This window comes from Gadus morhua, unplaced genomic scaffold (genome assembly GCF_902167405.1).
Source record: "Gadus morhua unplaced genomic scaffold, gadMor3.0, whole genome shotgun sequence".
Lineage (NCBI taxonomy): Eukaryota > Metazoa > Chordata > Actinopteri > Gadiformes > Gadidae > Gadus > Gadus morhua.
Window position 1 is genome coordinate 126,638 of NW_021963951.1, and position 24,091 is coordinate 150,728.

At 42.0% G+C, this 24,091-nt stretch overlaps 1 protein-coding gene across 1 annotated transcript; it reads left to right on the forward strand.

Annotated features, from left to right (window-relative positions):
• Positions 1–1,274: 1,274 nt before the first annotated feature.
• LOC115538027 (NACHT, LRR and PYD domains-containing protein 12-like) lies at positions 1,275–22,991 on the forward strand. The gene is made up of 10 exons (XM_030349853.1): positions 1,275–1,366; positions 2,352–2,465; positions 3,194–3,236; positions 3,455–3,506; positions 4,376–6,158; positions 6,598–6,771; positions 7,255–7,414; positions 14,256–14,379; positions 22,317–22,522; positions 22,590–22,991. The coding sequence occupies exons 1-10, from the start codon at positions 1,320–1,322 to the stop codon at positions 22,989–22,991; spliced, it is 3,105 nt and encodes a 1,034-aa protein (XP_030205713.1). The 5' UTR covers positions 1,275–1,319.
• Positions 22,992–24,091: the final 1,100 nt, after the last annotated feature.

The following is a 24,091-nucleotide window of genomic DNA, read 5'->3' on the forward strand; positions in this document are numbered from 1 at the left end:
GCTCAATCCAATCAAATAGACTGTTGACTTGTTTAATATGTTCAGATAATTATGAGACATATTATGAATTATATGATGTATCTTAGAGTCAGGGCCCTCTTCAAGCCATGATGATCCCACAGAAGAAACCAGTGAGGTTGAAATAGAAGAAGGGGAGAAGGAGGACAGTCTAAGTAGAAGCAGCATATAGCATATATATTTTTTGGGTTGGGGGGGCTCCATAACTGAATTCTGTCAGGGGGCCCAGAATTCCTAGGGACGTCCCTGATTCCGGGAGATAAAAGGGGGGAATAATGGAAATATGGATTATTAATATTTTTACTTTGTGAATGGTTCATTTTTATTTGATAGCAATAATAGATGATGTGGGTATTCATACCTTAGTATGGACCACTTTGTATTCAGTATGTCCCAGCTCTTACTTAATCTCCCCACGGAGAGTTAACAATGGGTGATTGTCTCTTGGGCTTGGTAGACCATCAGTTTGTGGTAGATAGTGGTTGGGTGTGTAGATCTAGACTTAGAGTGTGTAGATGTAGACATAGATAGTGATAGAGTGTGTTGATCTAGACATAGATAGTGACAGAGTATTGTTGAAATCTAGGCATTGATAGTGATTGAGTGTATAGATCTAGACATAGATAGTGATAAAGTGTGTATCTATGTCACCTAGAGATAGATAGTGCTAGTGTGTATCTATCTAATCTAGACATAGACAGTGATAGAGTGTATCTATCTAATCTAGACATAGATAGTGATAGAGTGTGTTGATCTCGATATAGATAGTGATAAAGTGTGTATCTATCTAATCTAGACATAGATAGTGATAGAGTGTATCCATCTAATCTAGACATAGATAGTGATAGAGTTTGTGTGTGTGTGTGTGTGTGTGTGTGTGTGTGTGTGTGTGTGTGTGTGTGTGTGTGTGTGTGTGTGTGTGTGTGTGTGTGTGTGTGTATGTGTGTGTATCAGAGAGGAGGAGGATATACAGTCTTTTCCACAAGAATTTCCCATATAGTACCAAATACAATCCACAAGAACAATATGTAGTTGTGTTTGTGTCCAGGTCTCCAGTCTACTATGGATGAGGAGATAAGGGAGGGGGGTCCTACCTCTAAGACCATTCTGTCTGGGGAACATGGCCGCCGGAGCAAAGCTAAGAGGTAAGAAGAGGATCTCTCTGTCTGTGACTGTTGTCCATCTCAGAGCTCAGCAGTGATGCATCATGACTCCATCATTAGTCTGAGTAAAAGCTTTGTGTGTGTTAAAGCCCAGAGCAGCAGCAGAGAGCAGACTTCCCTGGACCCAGCTGTGTCTCCATGAAGAGTGACTGGTTTATGGAAAGAATTAACTGTTTTGAACCAAAGTGAGTATATATCAGAGATTATATATATATATATATATATATATGATTTTATTCAGGACACATGAAGATCCATAGTACAATGTATAAAAATTGACTCAGTACAAAAACAACAATAAAACACAACATACAAAAACACAGCATCTATCAAACGACCATAAATCCTGGTTATAATTTTTCTAGAAGAGTCCAGCAGCAGAGAGCAGACTCCCCTGGACCCAGCTGTGTCTCCATGAAGAGTGACCGCTCTATGGAGGAACCTTGGAACTTTAAAGATGGAAATAAGTCTATCGAGGAGAGGTGAGGATTTAAACAGTGTCCCGTCGGAGGTGGTGTGAATGAGAGGAGGGATAAGGCTGTTTTAGTGATGAGGTTGACATGGTGTGAATGAGAGGAGGGGTAAGACTATTTTAATGATGTGGTTGACTTGGTGTGAATGAGAGGAGGGATAAGACTGTTTTAGTGATGTGGTTGACATGGTGTGAATGAGAGGAGGGATAAGGCTGTTTTAGTGATGTGGTTGACATGGTGTGAATGAGAGGAGGGATAAGGCTGTTTTAGTGATGTGGTTGACATGGTGAATGAGAGGAGGGATAAGGCTGTTTTAGTGATTAGGTTGACATGGTGTGAATGAGAGGAGGGGTAAGACTATTTTAATGATGTGGTTGACATGGTGTGAATGAGAGGAGGGATGAGGCTGTTTTAGTGATGTGGTTGACATGGTGTGAATGAGAGGAGGGATAAGGCTGTTTTAGTGATGTGGTTGACATGGTGTGAATGAGAGGAGGGATGAGGCTGTTTTAGTGATGTGGTTGACATGGTGTGAATGAGAGGAGGGATAAGGCTGTTTTAGTGATGGGGTTGACATGGTGTGAATGAGAGGAGGGATAAGGCTGTTTTAGTGATGTGGTTGACATGGTGAATGAGAGGAGGGATAAGGCTGTTTTAGTGATTTGGTTGACTTGGTCTGATCTTGTTTATCTAGAAGAGTCCAGCAGCAGAGAGCAGACTCCCCTGGACCCAGCTGTGTCTCCATGAAGAGTGACCTCTCTATGAATATACCTCCTCTCCTTAAAGATGGACGCCCCTCCAGAGAGGAGAGGTAGGAGCATTAAACAGACGATGACAACAGAACAGTTGGTTGTTATCAGACTCTATAGATACTCTCTCTCAAAATCCATCATTAACTAACTGAAGAGGATTACTGGTTTACCTGTACTCCACACACACACACACACACACACACACACACACACACACACACACACACACACACACACACACACACACACACACACACACACACACACACACACACACACACAAAGCCATTTACCAATAAATCATCCACAAGCGGATAAGATACCATCAAATTTATGAATCCAACATGGGGGGAATCCCTTGTTATTGCAGCTCAAGAGTCAAAAGCACAGCCAAAGAGAAATTAAGTGAAAAATAAAAATGCAAAATACATAAAAAAATGTAATAAAGATAAAAAGCGTAGGATAATAACTAAATAAATACAATTACACAGAATACTTGCACAGTATAATTATAAACATAATTGCAGACAATAATATTCTCTCTCTCTCTCTCCCTCTCTCCTCCCCTTGTATGTTTACTGTGTGTGTTTATGTTCACTGTGTGTGTGTTCTCTCCACAGACAACCCCACCAGAGGTCAAAGGTTAGCAGTGCTCAGTCTGTACAGCAGCATCAAACAGAGCTGATCAAGGTGCGTAAATGTCCACCAAGACATCTGACTTCAGCTCTACATGAACATTGGAAAGCATCTCTTGTGGTGCTAATAGTCTCCAGGCTTCCCTCGTTAGACCAGCGGACGTGAATCCAGGACAGATTCTTCTGATGACCTCAGTGAGTTCAGAGTAAAGTTCTCCTTGATGTTTGTTCTGTTCCAGAGGGCTGAGGAGAACGCACATGCTTTCCTTGACAAGGAGCTGAAGAAGCTCTGGAGGGATCTCTTCTCAGATTACCCACAATGCTCAGAGAGACAGAGGGAGGAGGAGGAGTTGGATGGTAAGAACGAGGAGCAGAGGAGGCGCGCCATAGAGGGAGTGGTGGACATCACAAAGCTCTGCCTGATGGAGATAAACCAGGAGGAACTGGCCGACACACTGTGGGGCGGTAAGAGACTCTTATATTGAAGACAGAGGAGACTATTTTTTTGAAGCGCAGAAGACTCTTATCTTGAAAACAGAATGAAAATGTATATTTTTAAGAGTAGTATGAGACTCTTATTTGTTCTGTTCAGACTAAATTATATAATCTGATTTAATGTTAAGAGATTTCTTCATTTATAATTCATCAATGTGGAGATAGATTTCTTCTTGGGGGTTTAATGGTTTGATCCAGATATGAACGGTTATTGTGGGTCGATCAGGTTAAATGGTTTGATCCAGATATATAGGGTTATTGTTGGGGTATCAGGTTAAATGGTTTGATCGTTATGTAGGGTTATTGTGGGGGTTTCATGTTAAATGGTTTGATCCAGATGTATAGGGGTTATTGTGATTCGATCAGGTTAATGGTTTGGTCCAGATATGTAGGGTTATTGTGGGAGTATCAGGTTAAATGATTTGATCCAGATATGCAGTGTTATTGTGGGGTTTGAAGTTAAATGGTTTGATCCAGATATGAAAGGTTATCGTGCGTCCATCAGGTTAAAGAATGTTAAACAAGAAATGGCAAATCAACAGAATAACTATAAGTGGAATAAGTGGAAGAGATGCAGCACTATCTTGTTATATCAGCATATGAAGTTAATTTCCACTGATTCACTTTTATGTTATTACCGTTAGACTAATGATTTTGCTGTGTAAATAACAAACAAAAAAGAAAAAAAATCTATCCATTCCTTGTCACGACCAGCTTCTCGAAACACAAGTAATGAAGCAAATAGATATCATGAAGTTGATCATTTTACAGGAAATATTGGCATGCTTCGCCTAATGTCACCATCCACTAACTGATGTCTTCTGTTCATTCTCAATTAGGATCTGCTGCTGTTGAGTGCCAACATAAAATCAAGTCTCATTTCAAGAAGAAATTCCGGCATGTGTTTGAGGGACTCCCTAAAGCAGGAGAGAAAACAAATCTGAATGACTTCTTCACAGAGATCTTCATCACAGAGAGAGGCATTGGAGAAGTCAACAAGGAACATGAGGTCAGACTGATTGAAACAGCTTCCAAGAAACCGGCCAAGGAAGAAAAGCCAATCAAATGTGAAGACATCTTTAAACCCTTACCTGGAAAAGATCAGCAAATCAGGGCAATAATGACGACTGGAGTGGCCGGCATTGGTAAAACCGTCTTAACACACAAGTTCACTTTGGACTGGGCTGAAGGCAAAGCCAACAAGGACATACACTTCACATTTCTCCTCACTTTCAGAGAGCTGAATTTACTGAAAGGGCAAGAGTTTAGCTTGGTGGAAATTCTTCATCACTTCTTTATTGAGACCAAAGAAGCAGGAATCTGCAGATACGACCGGTTCAACGTTGTCTTCATCTTGGATGGTCTGGATGAGTGTCGACTTCCTCTGGACTTCCAGAACAACCGGATCTGGACTGATGTCACAAAGCCGACCTCAGTGGACGTGCTGCTGACAAACCTCATCAGGGGCGACCTGCTTCCCTCCACTCGCATCTGGATAACCACACGCCCTGCAGCGGCCAATCAGATCCCTGCTGAGTGTGTTGACATGGTGACAGAGGTGAGAGGGTTCACCGACCCACAGAAAGTAGAGTACTTCAGAAAAAGGTTCAAAGAGGAGACACTGGCCAACAAAATCATATCCCACGTCAAGAAATCACGAAGCCTCCACATCATGTGTCACATCCCAGTCTTCTGTTGGATAACTGCTACAGTTCTGGAGGACCTCTTCAAAGAAAAACAGATAAAAGAGACGCCCAAGACTGTGACTCAGATGTACATCCACTTTCTGAGGGTCCTGTCCATACAGGGGGACGGGAAGTATCATGGGAGAGCTGAAACAAATCCAGACTGGAGTTCAGAGAGCAGGGAGATTATTGTTTCACTAGGAAAACTGGCTTTTAACCAGCTGGAGAAAGGAAACCTGATCTTCTACGAGGCAGACCTGGCAGAGTGTGACATTGATATCAGAGCGGCCTCAGTGTACTCAGGAGTGTTCACCCAGATCTTTAAAGAGGAGTGTGGGCTGTACCAGGACAAGGTGTTCTGCTTTGTCCATCTGAGCATCCAGGAGTTTCTGGCTGCCCTTTATGTCTTTCTGTCATTCATCGATACTGGTATCAATCTGCTCTCAGAAGAACCACCCACCTCTGGGGAAGATAAAGTCCTCCTCCTCTACCAGAGTGGTGTGGATAAGGCCTTACAGAGTGACGCTGGACACCTAGACTTGTTCCTCCGCTTTCTCCTGGGCCTCTCTCTGGAGACCAATCAGATTGTCCTACGAGGTCTGCTGGGACAAACAGGAACTAGCTCACTGACCAATACAGAAACAGTGTCTTACATCAAGGAGAAGATAAAAGGAGATCTAACTTCAGAGAGAAGCATCAATCTGTTCCACTGTCTGAATGAGCTGAACGACCATTCTCTGGTGAAGGAGATCGAACAGTACCTGACATCAGGAAGTCCCTCCGGAGAATCTCTCTCTCCTGCTCAACTGTCAGCTCTGGCCTTCATCCTACTGACATCAGAAGAGGAGCTGGACGTGTTTGACCTGAAGAAATACTCTGCTTCAGTGGAGGGTCTTCTCAGGCTGCTGCCAGTGGTCAAAGCCTCTAAAACATCTCTGTAGGTTCACTCGTAACAGGAATTAAAATACACACTACACAATATACATCAAATTAAAATATAAAGTTAAAATAATATGAAAAAGATCTCTGTAAATTCATAACAACATGTTTTACTATTCTACTCATAACAGAATAAATTTAAGTGAAGTTATATAATAATATACAAAACATCTCTGTAGGTGTCCTATTAATGTTTAATGTATTACAGTATACATAAGAGAATATTCAGAACAATAGAACATAGCAGTAGTTTTCATTTAAAAACATTTTCAATCTCTACTAAAGAACTATTGAACATTTTACATTGAATATATAATGAACATTTATACACCTAATTATTTAGTATATTTTGTTAATCTAATTACATTCCTTCATTATTGAATAACTTTAAGGTTTATGTTACTTTACAGTTCCTAACATGTTTATTTTGTTTGAAGGTTGAATGACTGTCATCTGTCAGAGAGATGCTGTGAAGCTCTGGCCTCAGTTCTCAGCTCTAACTCCTCTAGTCTGAGAGAGCTGGACCTGAGTACCAATGATCTGCAGGATTCAGGAGTGAAGCTGCTCTCTGCTGGACTGGGGAGTCCACACTGTACACTGGAAACTCTCAGGTCAGTTTTACTCAAAGGTCAAACAATAACACCAAAAGGTTCAATATCAGAAGACATTTAACAGATTAACATCCAGAAAGGTTAGGTCATAAATACATTGTTTTCATAAAAATAACTCAACTTATTTATATTTTTGGTGGCATGACAGTTTAGGTAAACATTATATTATTAGTTTGTTAATGATAGTATAATGTGTATTTTGTATAAGATTATTATTCCGATGATCATGTAGTCAGACAGTAAAGTGCGGTTTAGAGTTGTTTAATAAAGTTTAATAACAACCCATTAATAAAACTATGTTTAAGTGAAATATAATGAAATTTTTTGAATGATAATTTAGGATCTGTGTGAAATCTTTGTCTTGATATTTTAAGATCCAGGTTATTCATATTATTTATTATTTCATGTATTTAAAAAAACTGGTTATAATTCTCGTATAATTTAATTACAGTTCCTAACGTGTTCTGTTTATTTTGTGTGAAGGCTCAATGGCTGTCATCTGTCAGAGAGATGCTGTGAAGCTCTGGCCTCAGTTCTCAGCTCCAGCTCCTCTAGTCTGAGAGAGCTGGACCTGAGTACCAATGATCTGCAGGATTCAGGAGTGAAGCTGCTCTCTGCTGGACTGGGGAGTCCACACTGCACACTGGAAACTCTCAGGTCAGTTTTAATCAATGTGCAGACACACCACAATCCATATCAGAGAACAGTTATATTACTCAGCTGATAACGCAGTACCTGTGGTGACCACATTAATGACTTTGGTATCATAGAAATGCTACATCTTGTTGTTGAGGTGGATATAGTTATAGATTAAGGTGACCAGATTTCTGAACTGAAAATCGGGGACATTTTCAATGCGGCGGTGAAAAATCCTTACATATTATCATTATGAAATAAAAAATGGGGACAAGTACTTTTTCATTTATTTTAACCAGCTTAGTGGGCGAAAAGTTAGGAAAATTCTGTGGGCCAGTGACTGACAGGGGCCCTGAAAAAATATTAGAACATTAGTTATGTTAATAAAAAAACATCATTAATGGATTTTAATGGAAAATCAAATTTATAATTAAACAAACACTATCAGTATGCAGAATGTTTCCTTCATGTCTTCACAGTGTTATATTATCACAACTCAATGTCATATTGTAAAGTTAGTATCGGACAATAAGATAATTGAAGCCTTCACAGGTAGAGGTGTGGTTACAGAAACTGCACATGGTTGGCGTTGCCTGTGTGTGTGTGATGGTGGGACCCAGTGTGATATCTTTTAATGGGGCCCAACATCCCTGGTGGCGCCCCTGCAAAAGGTTAATACATCAAAATATCAGCACCCACAAATATCATGTATCAGTAGTGCACAGCAGTGTCAAAAACACAAATATAGAATAATACATGAGAAAAAAATCTCTCTTCCAAAGTTAAGTGTCATGTGCAAAGACAGCTGCCAGACCAGTAGCTAGTAAATATCATCAAGATGTAATTAGTAATAATTACCAAGTCAAAACATATAAAAAGATGTAATACTCTCGTCTGTTCTCTTCTCCTTCAATGCTTTTCTTTTCTTCACCCTTCTTTCTTCTCTCCTTAGCTTCCCTCTGTTGTTTACTTCTATATTTCTGCCTTTCCATACTATTCTCCTGCTCTTTTCATCTTCTCTCCTTCACTCTGTTGATTACTTATTTATTTATTATCCCTTTACTAAAAACATTGACATAAAACAGTGACTCAGGGCATCAGCTAATCAAATGGTCTGCATTTATAACTACTACAGTCATTGGTTACCCACACAGCCCGACAAAAAAAACAGCAGCCTAACACACACAACTATCAACCATTGACTGATTATTAATTAATTTATTATTAATAAATAATGTCATCATTATTATTATTTTAACAGTCTCAGGTCCCTATGCCTACAGGAAAATCATATGCTACCAAAGCAGTCTTCCACCTCCCCCTCTTCCAAAACAGAGCCACATACAATGTCATCACCTGGTAATCTCATGCTAACGTTAACATTACAGCTTCACCAATGACCGATATGAAAACATTGTCACGTTCACTGACTTTTATAACGTTACGTTAGGTCTTCAGTTCAGATAAACAATCATACTTATTTTAACGTTACCACTTCTCACACACACACACACACACACACACACACACACACACACACACACACACACACACACACACACACACACACACACACACACACAAGTCTACTGCCAATTCACACAAAATAAATAAGTTCATACACAACATACCATTTATGAGACCGCTGATCTTCTCTTTTTTCCTTTTTGCCGCCTCTAGATTGTTGTTGTTGATGCTGCTGCGTCTGGTCGTACGTCCTGATAACGTCTGTACGTCATACGACGTCTTCTCTGGTGCTGCGTTAAATTACTACCGTAATAACTGGTGTTTGAGTCTGCGCGCATTTTTCCCCCATTCACCGTCAAAATCGGGGACATTTCCGGGGACAGCTTTGACCGGGGACAGATCACCGAAAACGGGGACTGTCCCCGGAAATCGGGGACGTCTGGTCACCTTATTATAGATCCATATGCTTGCACATTTTTTATTATAAAAACAAACATGAACACAAAATATAACGATAGTGTCTCCCGTGTACGGGATGGTGATAGTTGAGAGCAGGGTGAAATACAGGGGGTCTTGGGAGGGTCTGAGACATCTAGTTGGACCCTTAAGACGCCCTCAAAGCCTCAACAGCAACATTTTTGAGGGTCTATCAAAATAAATATTTGAAACTTGCAATTGTCAAACAAATGTATTTAAAAGTTAACATGTCCAGTATTCATTATTCAAATTACAAAACATTTATTCACAAATATGAATTGGTTCCAGAAAAACATTGTCTTTTTGCAAAACCAGGCTGAAGGGATAACTCACTATTTTAAAACATTTGCAGTGTTGGGCAAGTTACTTCAAAAGCGTAATGCATTATTTATTACTTGTTACTGTCATTTCAAAGTAATTAGTTACATTACAGTATTACTGTCTTTGAATTGTAAGGCATTACACTACTTTTACATTACCTTTGCATTACTTTCACCAAAATAACAGGAAATATGGATTTGGTGTTCTCAATAGATCTTCTTGTGTTCAATGCAGCTCATTACACAGCAGGAGGTGATGTGGTTGGCATAATGACTGAGCTAGACTTAAGGCTAACAAATGTACAATATAATGGTTGCAGTTATGGCTCATGGTGCAATACATTTTATAATAGAAATACTGTATCTTTAGGTATTGAAACCAATGGAGATTGTAAAAAAAAAAAGTCATGGCAAGATAAACAACCCTTTTTACATTTCTATCCCTTTATTTTCTTTCATTCAGAGAATTCATAGCATAATGAATGACATAGCTAGACCTACATGATGGCTATGGCCATAGCCATAGGTCCCCCCCCCCCCCGTCAACCACTCAGCGCAGCTTAAACTTGTGCAGTACAACTAACACATCCGTGTGCACAAATCATTATTGTAAACACTTTAACTGCACTTGCGGTCAGCAGTTCTTTGATCGCGAGAACAAAAATAAAGCCTGTGAGGCATAAACGATTCACAAAACTGACACCCCTACACCCACAAATGCTGTCTTTGCTCTCTTTGTGTTTTCCTGCTCGCTCTGATATTTTTCTTCTCTCAACACAATGTACATAATATTAAATAAAACTTCTCATACAAAACATCAGGATGCACTGATAATATGTATTACAATACAATACACAATATACTACAATAAACGTAACATTAATATACGAATTGCTTTACAAACCTGTCGTTTTCTTTTAGAAAAGGTCATCGAATCAGGGTGGCTTTTAACTCACTTTATTTGGTACAGGTTCAGTATGGTATCTATGGAGCTAAAGGAGGGGTATTGTATATGCACGCGTGGAGATACTCTTAGCTGGTCATCTAAAAGATGATCTGCCTCTAAGGCCCCGTCCACACGAAGCCGAAACGGGCGAAACCGTTTTCGGTTTCGATCTATCCGGTTTCGGAGTATCTCCGTAAAGACGGAGTCGCGCAACACCGGGTAGATCTGTAGAAACGCTATAGTACACATTCCAGGCCCATAAGGGGCGCTGCTTCTGCTACAGAAATCCAGAAGAAAAATAAATAAGAAGAGGAGGCAAGCATGCACATTAAGGGTGAATCTCCGCGGGCTTAACAGTCATTGGCTAGAGGGTCGAGGGGTGGGGCGATGACGTCATGGTTTACGGTTTCAGTCGGTTTCAGGCGTCCACACGAATCCAAAACGGAACCGGGTAGATTTGAAACCACCTCTGAGGTATGTTTCAGAAGTTCATGGTTTCGGTCAGCGGATACGCCGGCTTCGTGTGGACGGAAGACCGAACCGTACAAGACCTTTGCGGTTTTGCCATGAAATCGGCTTCATGTGGACGGGGCCTAAAGTGTCTGATCTGTTCTGGGTAGCTCTCTCCTTAGATACGGGGCAGGCGTGGCCTCTATGACGTACTTGGCCTTCTCGTATGTGTGATGGTGCTCCCATCTTGTGGCTATGTGCGGTTATTACAGTTTATATGTTTGGTCCTGCACCCTTGTGGCTATGTGCGGATATTACAGTTTATATCTTGATTTGCGTCACAAACCCTACAAAAACAACCATTAAATACCATACATTTGACACCCAATATACAATATCATAAGGATCTAATGTATTGACTAATATATTTTTGTTTAAATAATTAAACAAAAAATTCCACGAGGTGGAATGCAGAACAGACTGAGAAGCAAGGCATATAATCCTCCGTTGCCGAGTATTCTGCTCGCGAATGTCCAGTCGTTGGAAAATAAGATGGATGATATCAGGGCACGGATTGCTTTCCAGCGGGACAACAGAGACTGCAACATCTTATGTTTCACCGAATCCTGGCTGTCCCCTTCTATACCGGACCACTCGGTCACACCAGCCGAGCACTTCCATATCGCTCGCATAGAACAGAAGATTCCGGGAAATCCAAAGGCGGCAGAGTTTCTCTCATGACAAACAAGAAATGGTGTGACCCGAGGAATACCACCGTCCTCTCCACTGGCTGGTCTTCCCACCAGGAACACCTGACCATCTTGTATCGTCCACACTACCTGCCCCGTGAGTTCACAGCAATCATCACCATGGCGGTCTACATTCCCCCTCATGCTGATACTGATATTGCCATATCTGAGTTGCAGGAGGTGATAAACATGCAACAGTCTCGCCATCCGTCAGCTGCCTTTATCATCCTCGGGGACTTTAAAGCAAAGCTTTCAAAGGGTCTGCCAGAATTTAAATAACATTAACTTTCCGACTCGCAGAAAAAACACATTAAATCACTGCTATACTATGTTTAAGGACAGTTACAAAGCTGTCTATTTACCAGCTTTCGGGAAATCGGATCACGTTTCCATTCTCCTACTACCCAAATATAAACAGAAAATACTTCGTGAAGCTCCAGTGAAGAAAAACGTCAGACGCTGGACGGTCCAATCAGAAGCATTGCTCTAAGACGTGTTGGACAACGTGGATTGGGAGATGTTCCGTGAGTCCTCGGATGATGTCGGTGAAATGGCGGAAGTGGTTGGGAGTTACATCAATCTGCTATACTGCGAGACCATACAGGCTGTCAAAGTAAAAGTCTTCCCAAAACAAAAAGCATGGGTAGATGGAACTGTCAAGGCAGCATTAACAGGGCAGACTTCCACCTATAATGTCGGGATCATTTCAGGTGACATGACTGAATATAAAGTTGCAGCCTATGGCCTGAGAAGAACTGTGAAAGATGCAAAGCGGCGATATAAGGACAAAGTGAAAGCTGATTTCAATATGGGTGACCCCGCACAAGTTGGCAGAGGAAAGGACAGGGAGACCCCATTCATTGTCACTGGCAGTGATGTGAGGAGGGTCTTCAAGGGCGTGGATGGGAAAAAGGCTGCAGGGCCGGACCAGATTCCTGGGAGGGTCTTAAAATTCTGTGCAAACCAACTAGCCCCAGTGTATACTAAAATCTTTAACACATCCCTGTCCCAAGCTGTCGTTCCATCTTGCTTCAAACAGTCTGTCGTTATCCCTGTGCCAAAGAAAAATACCCCACCGTGCATGAAGGATTATCGTCCTGTTGCCCTGACATCAGCAGTAGGGTTAAGAACCGAAACTCGGTTCCAGTAGGGAACCGGTTCCGACGTAAACGGTTGTAACGAGATCGAATAAGAATGCACATTTCGGTGCCTGGTGTTTTTTAACGCCCCCTGCCCCGCCCCCATGGTGTTGCGCCGTCAACTTGCGTTAGTGCTGGGCGCTATACCGGTTCACACTGAATAACGGTGTGTATTTTCGTTAGGATATGATTTTTTTATATACCACCATACCGGTGTATTTGATTACACAACCTTCGGAACGCAGCGATGTGTGACACTGTTTCAGACGGGACCCTTTTCAATGTTGCGCTAAACGCATGGTCCGACTACGACTTTCTTTATAGGTCCATGACTGCGAGGCGTGGTATTTCAGGCCAACTGGTAAAAGAGTGTGTCACAGCTTTCAAACATATAAACCATAAAGCCTGTGGGCGCCTCGAGACTCGGGACAGACTTGTCAACGCGCTGTGGCATCACTAACTTTGTAATTGTGATCGGCAGGTTGTAGTGGGTGAACATGAATGAACGTGTGTGTGTGTGTGTGTGTGTTGCGAGCAAATGTAATTTTAAAGTAACAAACAAATAAACTCAAAGCCGATGCATGCATCCAAAACTTTCTGTTCAAAACCAAATAAACAAATCAAAAACAGAGTCGTTATTCGCTTCAAATACTTTTTCTTTTCAAAACTTGGGAATTAATACAGCGCGGTACCGAGCGGTTGAAAACAATGTTGGCGTCTCCTGTGGCAGCCTTGCGCACCTGAGTTATATTACTTAATATGACTTTGGCAGTAATTTTGCGCCATGATGCGTACCTGCCTGCTTTCAGCGAGTAATTAATATTATTAGTAATTATTTTTTAAAAAGATATATTTATCAGTCACAGCACTCACAGCAGCCTCTTCGGGTAAGTCAAGTAATTTAATGCCAACCGTATATCTTGCATATCAAGTAGGCTAGCAAACACCGTTGCCATTCAAATCAGTGTCCGCTGACTTTCTGCTTAATGTGAAACTCATAATAAGTCGTGCATGTATGCAAGTGTGTGTGGTTTCGTTTTTTTAAGTACCGGTTCGAGAACCGTTTTAGTGAAATGTTTTGAGAAGCTGATTAAAGAATTGCATCAGTTCCTCCCTCCCCAGCTCATTTGACACCCTCCAGTTTGCATACAGGGAAAACAGGAGAAGGGATGATGCCATTTGCAATCTCTTACACACCTCCCTGACCCACCTTGATGAGGGGAGAGGGAATTATGTGAGAATGCTGTTTATAGATTACAGCTCAGCATTCAATACCATAATTCCCTCTCACCTGATCCAGAAGATGAGGTCGCTGGGAATCAACACCCAAATATGTAACTGGGTGCTCAGCTTCCTCACTGATCGCCCCCAGGTGGTCAGAGTAGGGGGAGGTGTAATGTCAGGACCCCTGATCCTGAACACGGGTACCCCCCAGGGGTGCGTTCTGAGTCCACTACTCTACAACATCTACAGGCATGACTGCATAGCCTCCAGCAGCTCAACCTCTATCATCCAGTTTGCCGATGACTCCGTGGTGCTCCGCAGGGCTGTAGTGATCAAATTAGAGGTGGGCAAACTATGAATTTTGTGATCAGACCGACCTTGACACAACGCAAAGTGTTGCGACTCTGTAAGGCTAGCCTGGCTATATTCAATTATGTTATCAATTAAAGTCATATTAAATCAATCAATGACAGTCAATGAATGAGTTTGTAGTTTATTCAAGTTATTCAAATTTCAACAGTAAAGAAAGGTATGTTTAGATTAAGAACTATCTATGTATGGCATGTGTATATGTGTGTGTATTAGTATGCATGCCTTTCACAGTAGTGCCCAGAGGGCCTCCTTGTCCTTTTTCGGACAATAAGCTGCGCCTTTTTTTCCCCATTTTTCAACTCTGCGGCTTATATAACGGCGCGGCTAATCTATGGATATTTACAGCTAACTGCCACTCGGAAAATTAGCATTCGAAGCTTAAATCAGTATTCGGAGCCGCGTTGGTTTTTTTCACGTACGTGACGTTACCAGAGCGAGGGAGACAAACTATAAGCGTCAGCGACACCAAGCAGAGAAGTGAGAGAGGTGGAGGAAGAATAGATATCTTGTTTCCCTTTACTTTATAACACAACATTAGCGGGATCTCGGGAGGAAAAGTAATACTTGACGAAATGCTAACCTTAGCTTAGTTGTTTTTTTACGTTCGCTGTACAGCGCCACGCTAATCAACTGTGACTGGCTTGCTGCAGAGCGTGAGCGTCTTGGGAATACCCGGACAATATAATGGATATAATATGGACACATAAGACAATCAATATTCAGTATTTGTTATGGATTTATTGTACAAATTCCCTGAAAAGATGCACGTTCCAGGATGAATTGAAAAGCTCCCGTAAGGGCTGAGATGGCAGAGGACAGCTGATTTGGAACGGAACAACAGCTGTTCGCTTTCACGGGGAAAAACTAAGGAACTTCAACCTACTTAGGCCTACTAATTGACGTTCAAAAGCTATTAAATATTCAACAAAATATGCAGATACTGTCAAAATCGGTTCCAGGGAGCATATAGGGATTATTAATGTTGTTTTTGATGGTGTTTTTTTCTGGAACGAGTATTTGAATATTTGCTCGGAAAAACCAACGAGTATTTGAAGCCTGAAAAATGGCATTCGGGCCAGCCCCACTGGTAATTAAACACTAAAACACCTGCGGCTTATAGTCCAGTGCGGCTTATATATGTACACATCATTCAATTTAGCTGCTGCGGCTTATACTCCGGTGCGCCTTATAGTGCAGAAAATACGGTAATACTCTTCTATGTCAGTGGGTGGCAGTAGAGGGCTTTAAATGCCTGTAAAGACAATAGCGTTAGTGCGGCGCGACGCGTGACAGTGACAGTTTGGGATCAAAGAGAGACGAGCAAGTGACAGTGATGAAAAAAACAAAAAAATAGTGATGGAGAAGTTTTTGAGAAGGGAAAATACAAATGCCGAACAGGGCCCTGGACAAAATGGATGAAAGAAAAAAGACAAGACGTGAGCTCGAGGCAGTACAGCGAAAGGTATCTTTCATTTGGATTTACTTTCACCGGGGATGCAACGGCACGGAGTCCGCTGTGCTTGGTGTGTGGTGAGAAGCTATCCAATAGCGCCATGGTGCAAAGCAAGCTTAAACGCCATCTCCAAACGAAACACCCTTCCGTTCAAAAAAAGCCTATGGACTATTTTGTACGCTTACGTACAAACAATGAGAAACAGGCAACTTTTTTGAGAAAAACCACAAAGGTAAACGAGAGAGCCCTCAAAGCTAGCTACTGTGTTGCTGAACTCGTAGCTAAAACAAAAAAGTCCCACACTGTGGCAGAAAGATTTATACTGCCAGCTTGTAAAGCCATTGTCAATGAGATGCTCGGTCCTGACGCGGCCAATGAGATAGCTAAAGTTTCTCTCTCAGATAACACAATTGCCAGACGTACTGACGACATGTCTGCGGACATCAAAACTTTTGCTTTGGAAAAGATGCGCATCAGTAAGAAATTTGCCTTGCAACTTGATGAGTCGAAGGATATCAGTGGACATTGTCAGCTCTTGGCCAACGTGCGGTTTGTGGATGGAGAAGCCATTAGAGAAAACTTCCTATTTTGCAAGGCACTGCCAGAAAAATCAACAGGGGTCTCATTTATAACCGTTGCGTACGCACAAAACGGGGCTGAAAGTTGCGTACGTGACTTTTCACGCCAAGGTTGTGATCTTTAAAAAACCAACTTGACGGGAAAATGTGCGCAGCCCTAAGCAAACTCTGACCCATGCGTACGCATGGTTTGGAGGAAAAGGAGAATTGGCGACACAGACGGTGTGGTGGTGAACTGAAGTCGGACCGAAGAATTGCAGAGTGAGAAGAACGATTATGTTTTATCATCGCCCTTCATCAATTTAATTTCAACCCGTATCATGCGTTAAATCCTAATCAGAATAATTTAAATCCACTGCGTTATTTCTCAGTTATAACTCCAGAAATATCTCCTTAGAATATAAATAAAAAGAAATTCTCTATATTTAATCCCGTCACTCCATACTGTCCACTGACGGCGCGACTGCATGGAATAAAGCATCTGTCCAACATGTGTCAATAACATAATATTTTTATGTGACACTGTAAACACATGATCAAATGTCAATTAAATCCCAAGTGTGAAAAACCAAGCCACACTCATCACAATCGTTGTCCGTTACTCTTGATGCTTTTCATGACAAATCAGGCATTAAAAAGGGGTTATGTTCAAGAACATTTTACGTGGGTAATTACAAACTGATTATCCAAGGCGTTCTCGTCAGTCTTATTACCGTAACCCTATAAATACAGAGGTGAGCGCCGTGGTAATGCTGCACCATATGGCACTTCTGGCGGACCATGCAGGATTCGGAGGGAGAGGGTATTTAGGGACCATAACGATTTATTGGTAGGCTACATAAAAATATGTAACTCTATGTCAGACCACTTCTTTTTTAATTCTGGGACTGTGCGCTCCGTGCTACTGACAGAGTTCACTGCTGCAGCAACATGTTGCCACTCACTCTGCTTTTTGTTGTTGGCGATTCCAATCCCGTGACCGCCGAACAAAACTACCTTTCCATCTCACCCACAAGAGTCTCCACTTCAACCTCCGTGAAATTTCGCTTTTTTGATTTTCTTAGTACTTCTGCCATTGTTTCCAACAAGACATAATACCGGCATCTGAGTCTGTTTTATATGCAGATTGCATTCATGAGGTCATTTGCATTGACCATTTATGGTTAAAAAGGGGCGTGTAGAGGGCGGAACGTGAAGCTGATTCAGCTGCGCACAATTATAGTCAGTATGTGATTTATAAAGCAAAGATTGCGTACAGGTGTGCGTACGCAGTGTTTTATAAATCTGAATATTTTTTGGCGCACGCAAAACTTGGCTTCTGGGCGTACTCACATTTTTAGTAACGATCCCACGCACAGTTTTATAAATGAGACCCCAGGAGAGGAAATATTTCGGGTCACGTTGGAATATATTGACAAAAGAGGGCTTACGTGGGAAAACTGCACAGGTGTCTGCACTGATGGAGCCGCAGCCATGGTCGGGCGCATCAAAGGCTTTGTAAGTAGGGTCAAAGAAAGGAACCCAGATGTAACTGTCAAGCACTGTTTTTTGCACCAGAGGCCCTCGTTGCAAAGACCTTACCAGCAGATCTAGCTCCTGTGTTGGAGGATGTTGTGCGGATAATGAACTTTGTGAAGACGTGACCTTTGAAATCTCGCTTATATGCGTCTTTGTGTGAAGAAATGGGAGCGGAATATAAAGTCTTATTGCTCCACACGGAGGTCCGGTGGCTGTCGTGCGGCAAAGTGCTGGCCCGTGTGTATGAGCTGCGAGAGGAACTTAAAGTGTTTCTGACAGACGAGAGGTCCGATTTCTCAAAGCTGCTTGGAAGTGATGAGTGGTGTGCAAAGCTGGCATACTTGGCTGATATATTTCATCATCTGAATGAACTGAACACATGGATGCAAGGCCGAAATGAAAACCTGCTTACAAGCACTGATAAAATGAACGGATTCCATTTAAAGGTCCAGCTCTGGCAAGAACATGTGCAGCGTGGCAACGTTGAGATGTTCCCACTCACCGAGAAACTGCATGATGGCAACACTGCTGCAATGTGCGAGGTGATTGGCAAACATTGGAGGAGGAGAAGTTGTTATTTTATTTCTCTTCAGCCTTCACAGAATGCCTTGACTGGGTTTGGGACCCATACAGCTCAGCATCCGTTGCTGGAAAGGACATGACTTTAAAGGAGCAAGAGGAACTCATTGAACTGAAACAAGATCGTGGTTTAAAGCTAAACTTTGCTGATCTTCCTTTGGACAGTTTTTGGTTATCTGTTGCCAAGGAGTTCCCCATTCTTGCCAACAAAGCTATTTTTACATTGCTCACGTTTTCAACCACATATCTGTGTGAGCTGAGCTTCTCAAGCTTGACTGCGATAAAAAATAAAAACAGAGAGACTGAGAGCTGTTGAGGATGAGCTTCGTGTGAGTCTTTCTACCATTCCTGCCAGGATATCCATTTTGTGTTCATCGAAGTGAATATAAATATATTTAGAAACTATATTATTAACTATATGTGTTGGAGCTAGGGCTGTAACGATACAGAAACTCACGATTCGGTTTTCATCACGATTTTTGACCCACGGTTCGATACATCCCACGATTTTTTTAAATTTAAAAAGCATTTTATTTAAACAACACTTATATACCAATTAACTTTATGTACCATTTAATAAAAAATAATTTGGAACACTGAACAGATTTGAACAGAAAGAATACTATTAAAGTATAGCTAAATTAATAAAGAAATAACCAAAGATTGCAGTTAGAGGATGCTTTTTGCTGGTAGGCAAAAACCCTCAACTGTTTGGTTTGTTTAGTCAAATATCCTTATTAGCGCTTCTTATTAGGCTATGTAGCTTAAATAATGACATAATCAGGCCGTATAGAATGCAACATGTTTAATAGCCTAACCTTCAATAGATGAGGAAAAACATGAACGTCATGAACGTCGCAATAACGAGGCATAGTGCTATGAGTATCATATGTGTGTGCGCGAGATTGGCAGTGTGCGTATGCGTGTGTGAGTGACGTCAGCGAGTGAGTGGACGAGCGAGGAGAGCGAGCGGTAGCGCGTGTGTCTAGTGAAGAAGCAAACGAGTCCGGTAGAATAAAGTACCCATCCTGTCAATAATCGGTGGCCATTTCATTCCGACCTATAAGCAGATAAACTGCCAGTCAAATCACACAAAAACAATAGAGACAGGATCACAGAGGCAATTTTTTTCGCGCTTGGCCCATTCTGGATAAATGTCGTTCATATCACATATGAGGACTTCGACGGCTGTGGAGAAATGCAATCCTCCGTAGCCACGGAGAGCTGTCATCACAGAGAGGGCATCTCGTCGCATACTTACGGCATAGGAGGGGGCGCTGCCAGCAGACTATTATTTAGACAATTATTAGCAAATTTCAATCGGACAATTTGACCGGAGAGTTAGAAAGGGCATATTGCGCTTCTGCCTTCTCACACCGCGAGACAGGTTCGTGGCTTTGAGTGTCGCTATTTCGGTTTCGATACGCGTATCGTTACAGCCCTAGTTGGAGCTATGCAGTACTTAGATTTAATTGTAAAACATTTAGTTAGTTTGCTTGCTTAACATAAAATAATATGACTTTTATGTTTATTTTCTCGTTTGTATTATAAATTAGTTAATTTGAGTTTGTTTATGCTTTTGTTTTGAAGTTATTACTAGCCTATATATAGAGGTGGCGGGCATAGGTAAGACAGGCACTAGGAAGGGTCAGGGTTTTTTACCAACTGTACGAGAGAGACAAAGGAGTGAGGCTGCTGGTTCACACTGTTGCACATTTGTTTTGTTTGCTTGGAAGATCGGAAAATAAACCTGCAGAAACCTAAATTCACGACTGGAGAGTTGACTCTTTCCCCTGCACTGCGTAAGATTCGTCCCCCCTGGTGCCTCAGTGGCTATTTTGATTACGTTGCTTTGTTTGATTTCTTAATTTTCAAGTTATTGTTTTGTTGAGGACATATCGCCACTACAACATGTATTGTATGTACTGTGTTAGAGTGTCATTTAGTGTCATTTTGGTTGGTGGTGTGCCCCAGGATTTTGTGAATGTAAAAAGTGTGCCGCGGCTCAAAAAAGGTTGAAAATCACTGCTCTAGTTCATCTTTCTCTGTCTCCTTTTTCTCTGTTTCCTCATTCTCTGTTTGTCTTCTTTCATTTCCTCCTCTTTCCTCTTCTCCACTGTCATGGTTTTGTTCTCTCACCAGCCTCCTCAATCTTTCTCCTCTCTCTATTTGACCTCCTGGTGTTTCTTTTCTCCCTGTGCTCTCTGCATCATTGCCTGTCCCATCACTGCCTGAAAAAAATATGTTGAATTTAAGAGTTGTGGGGCTGAGAACATTAGGCTAGGTATCCCTCGCCCCTTCCGCGTTCAAATTCTAATTCAATTCGCCCTGCTACAAAGTGCGATCGAATGATTGAACTTGGTCTGGCGATAGCCAGGCAATGAGAACACCTGATAAACAGCCAGCCTGTTAGACAACTAGAGATGCACTGTTGGGCTATTATTTCATCCGCAACCGCAGTATAAACGCACCATCCATCCGCCATCCATCTGCACCAACGTTTTTTGACCAATTTTCAAAACCGCATCCGCCCGCCATCCGCCGGTTGCTTTTATACGTTAATAAGCGTGGATCAATAGTCCGCTGCCAAAGACAACCGAAGACGCTGGGGTTGACCACAAAAGTTACCACAAAAAAGATCCACATTCCTTGACAGCGATCTGCTTAGCAACAGTGAATTATCAAATGTTATATATATAAGAAAAAAACTAAGAATTTCTTCTTCTTTTTATAATAAAATAAAAATATTTACAATATATAAAATAAAAATATTTAGAAATATTTTTATTTTTATTGGTTTAACCGCCAACCGCCCGAATTTAATTAAAATAAAATAAAGTGTCGCGTCATCCGCCTGATCCACAGTTTAGCCGCAGAGTCCACGGCTGCAACCGCCAACCTTGCATCTCCAAATTGAGGCTTTAACATAGCGACCGAGCTATAGCGAAGTTGATACGCCAAAACCGAAGTTTGATATGGATAGTAAAACTCTTACTGACTTTCGCTCATTTTGACATGGGCAGTACACGAATAGCATGACTACACATTGGCCAATCTGAATAATCGTAGTCATTTAATAGTTCGTCAAGTAAAATTGATTTATAAATCACAAAAACAACTCATGTGAATTGATCATCTTCAGTCTTACTTTGTACTTGAGGCCTTTTTCGGGCATCTGTTGGAGTGGGAGCACTCGAACGTCTCTTCAAAAATCGCCTGATATCCATGGCTAATTAATGACAGGTAGGCAGGCATGATAATCCACAACGCGTAGGGCCATGTGTTTACATACTTCCTGTTTACATATTTTCCTGGATCCTGATTGTGTCGCCACCGCAGTCGCAAGGCACTGATTGGAGGGTCACAGACCATGAAAGCATAGGCCTACAGCGCAGATGAAAATGATTCAGACTACAGCGTTTATTTGTTCAACAATATGAAACTTTGTCTTAGGTGTTTTAAAATTATACCAAATTTATTTCCGATTATTCCAATGGCAGAATACAAGGCACAGGGAACTTTAAGGTGCGTAAACGCCACTTAGAGGTGCGTAAACGCTATTTAGAGGTGCGTAAACGCTATTTCCTAAATTCCAGAGGTGCGTAAACAGCGTTTACGTGCGTTTACCCTCCAATAGCCCTGGTGCTGAGTCTCATCACTGGCAACAACGAGCAGGGCTACCTGAACCAAGTGGCTGACCTGGCACTGTGGGGTCACACCAACAACCTGGCCCTAAATATCAACAAAACTAAGGAAATGGTTCTGGATTTCCGGAGGAAGCAGGGCAGTGGGCTCACCCCACTCATCATCAGTGGGGAACCTGTGGAGGGTCCCCAGTTTCAAGTACCTGGTGAAACACCTCACTCCGGATCTCTCATGGTCTCTCCACACACAACACCTGGTATCCAAGTCAAGGCAGCGGCTGTACTTCCTCCGGCGGCTGAGGAAGTTCAAGGTCTCCCCCTCCATCCTGAGGACCTTCTACTCTGCAGCTATGGAGAGTGTCCTTACAGGCTGCATATCAGCCTGGTATGGAAGCTGCACCGCACAAAACCGGGCTGCCCTGCAGAGGGCGCTGCGCTCAGCAGAGCAAAGCATTAGGTTAACCCTCCCCACCCTGGAATGTACATACAGCAAGAGGGTGAGGGCAAGAGCCAGGAAAATCAGGCAGGACGCCTCTCACCCAGATGCTGGCCTCTTCACCCTGCTGCAGTCAGGCAGACGCCTACGCTGCCTTAAAGCTTGGACTGAGAGACTGCGGAGGAGCTTCTTTCTGCAGGCAGTTAGACTGCTCAACTCCGGGGGACTATAACTGGCACTCTTGCACTTACTGCACCACTTTCTATGCACTTTTATATTTATATAATTTGCACAATGAATGACAGAGTGGTGACCCCTTTTTAATTTCACTGTATGTAAAACGTTATTTTTGCAAACATGTGACCAATAAAACTTTGAATTTCAAAATATCTCTAATAAAAGATTTCAACACAATTTTTCAATAATTTCAAAAGTAAATGACTTACTTTATACACTGTTTCTCATTGTTATTCATGTATTTTAAACACATGTTGTGTTAATTTTGTTTGAAGGCTGAATAGCTGTCAACTGTCAGAGAGATGCTGTGAAGCTCTGGCCTCAGTTCTCAGCTCCAACTCTTCTAATCTGAGAGAGCTGGACCTGAGTACCAATGATCTGCAGGATTCAGGAGTGAAGCTGCTCTCTGCTGGCCGGGGGAGTCCACACTGTACACTGGAAACTCTCAGGTCAGTTGTCAGCCTCTTCTTCAAACTGGTTATTTTAGCTTCCAGTAAGTGCTGCTCCTGCCTGATGCATTTCTGTTGCTCTTTTCCCTGTCGACAAAACACTCCCTGGTTCTACACAATGTTAGAACCGGTGAAGAAACGGTCTCAGCATACCAAACACAGCAGACTTCTCATGACTCTAAATGAACAATATCTGATTGAGTTGTAGCTATTGAAAAAGGAGCATTTGTTTAAGATCCTGTTTCACATCCATGGGAAGTAACTTCTGCTGTCTGTGATGATGTCATCTCCCCACTTCCTCTTCCTGTTCTCAGAATCTCAGGGGGACACAGCTTTGTCTCAATAAAGTATAAAAAATAAATAATAAATAAAGATTTTTCTTGTCCTCCAAATGGAATGAATACACTTTATAAATGTGGTTACTTTAGTACAAAAGACTCTCAACCAGATACAATAAACGGTGTGTGTGTGTGTGTGTGTGTGTGTGTGTGTGTGTGTGTGTGTGTGTGTGTGTGTGTGTGTGTGTGTGTGTGTGTGTGTGTGTGTGTGTGTGTGTGTGTGTGTGCATGCAGGTTGTCTGGCTGCCTGGTCACACAGGAAGGCTGTGCTTCTCTGGCCTTAGCTCTGAGCTCCAACCCCTCCCATC

What these genes read in the sequence shown, in the direction of transcription:
- LOC115538027 (XM_030349853.1), top strand. Translation starts at nt 1,320, where the DNA reads ATGAAGAGTGACTGGTTTATGGAAAGAATTAACTGTTTTGAACCAAA. An exon ending in ATTAACTGTTTTGAACCAAA is followed by an intron (nt 1,367 to 2,351) that starts GTGAGTATATAT and finishes TTTATCTAGAAG; the next exon opens with AGTCCAGCAGCAGAGAGCAG. An exon ending in AAAGCCTCTAAAACATCTCT is followed by an intron (nt 6,159 to 6,597) that starts GTAGGTTCACTC and finishes TTTTGTTTGAAG; the next exon opens with GTTGAATGACTGTCATCTGT.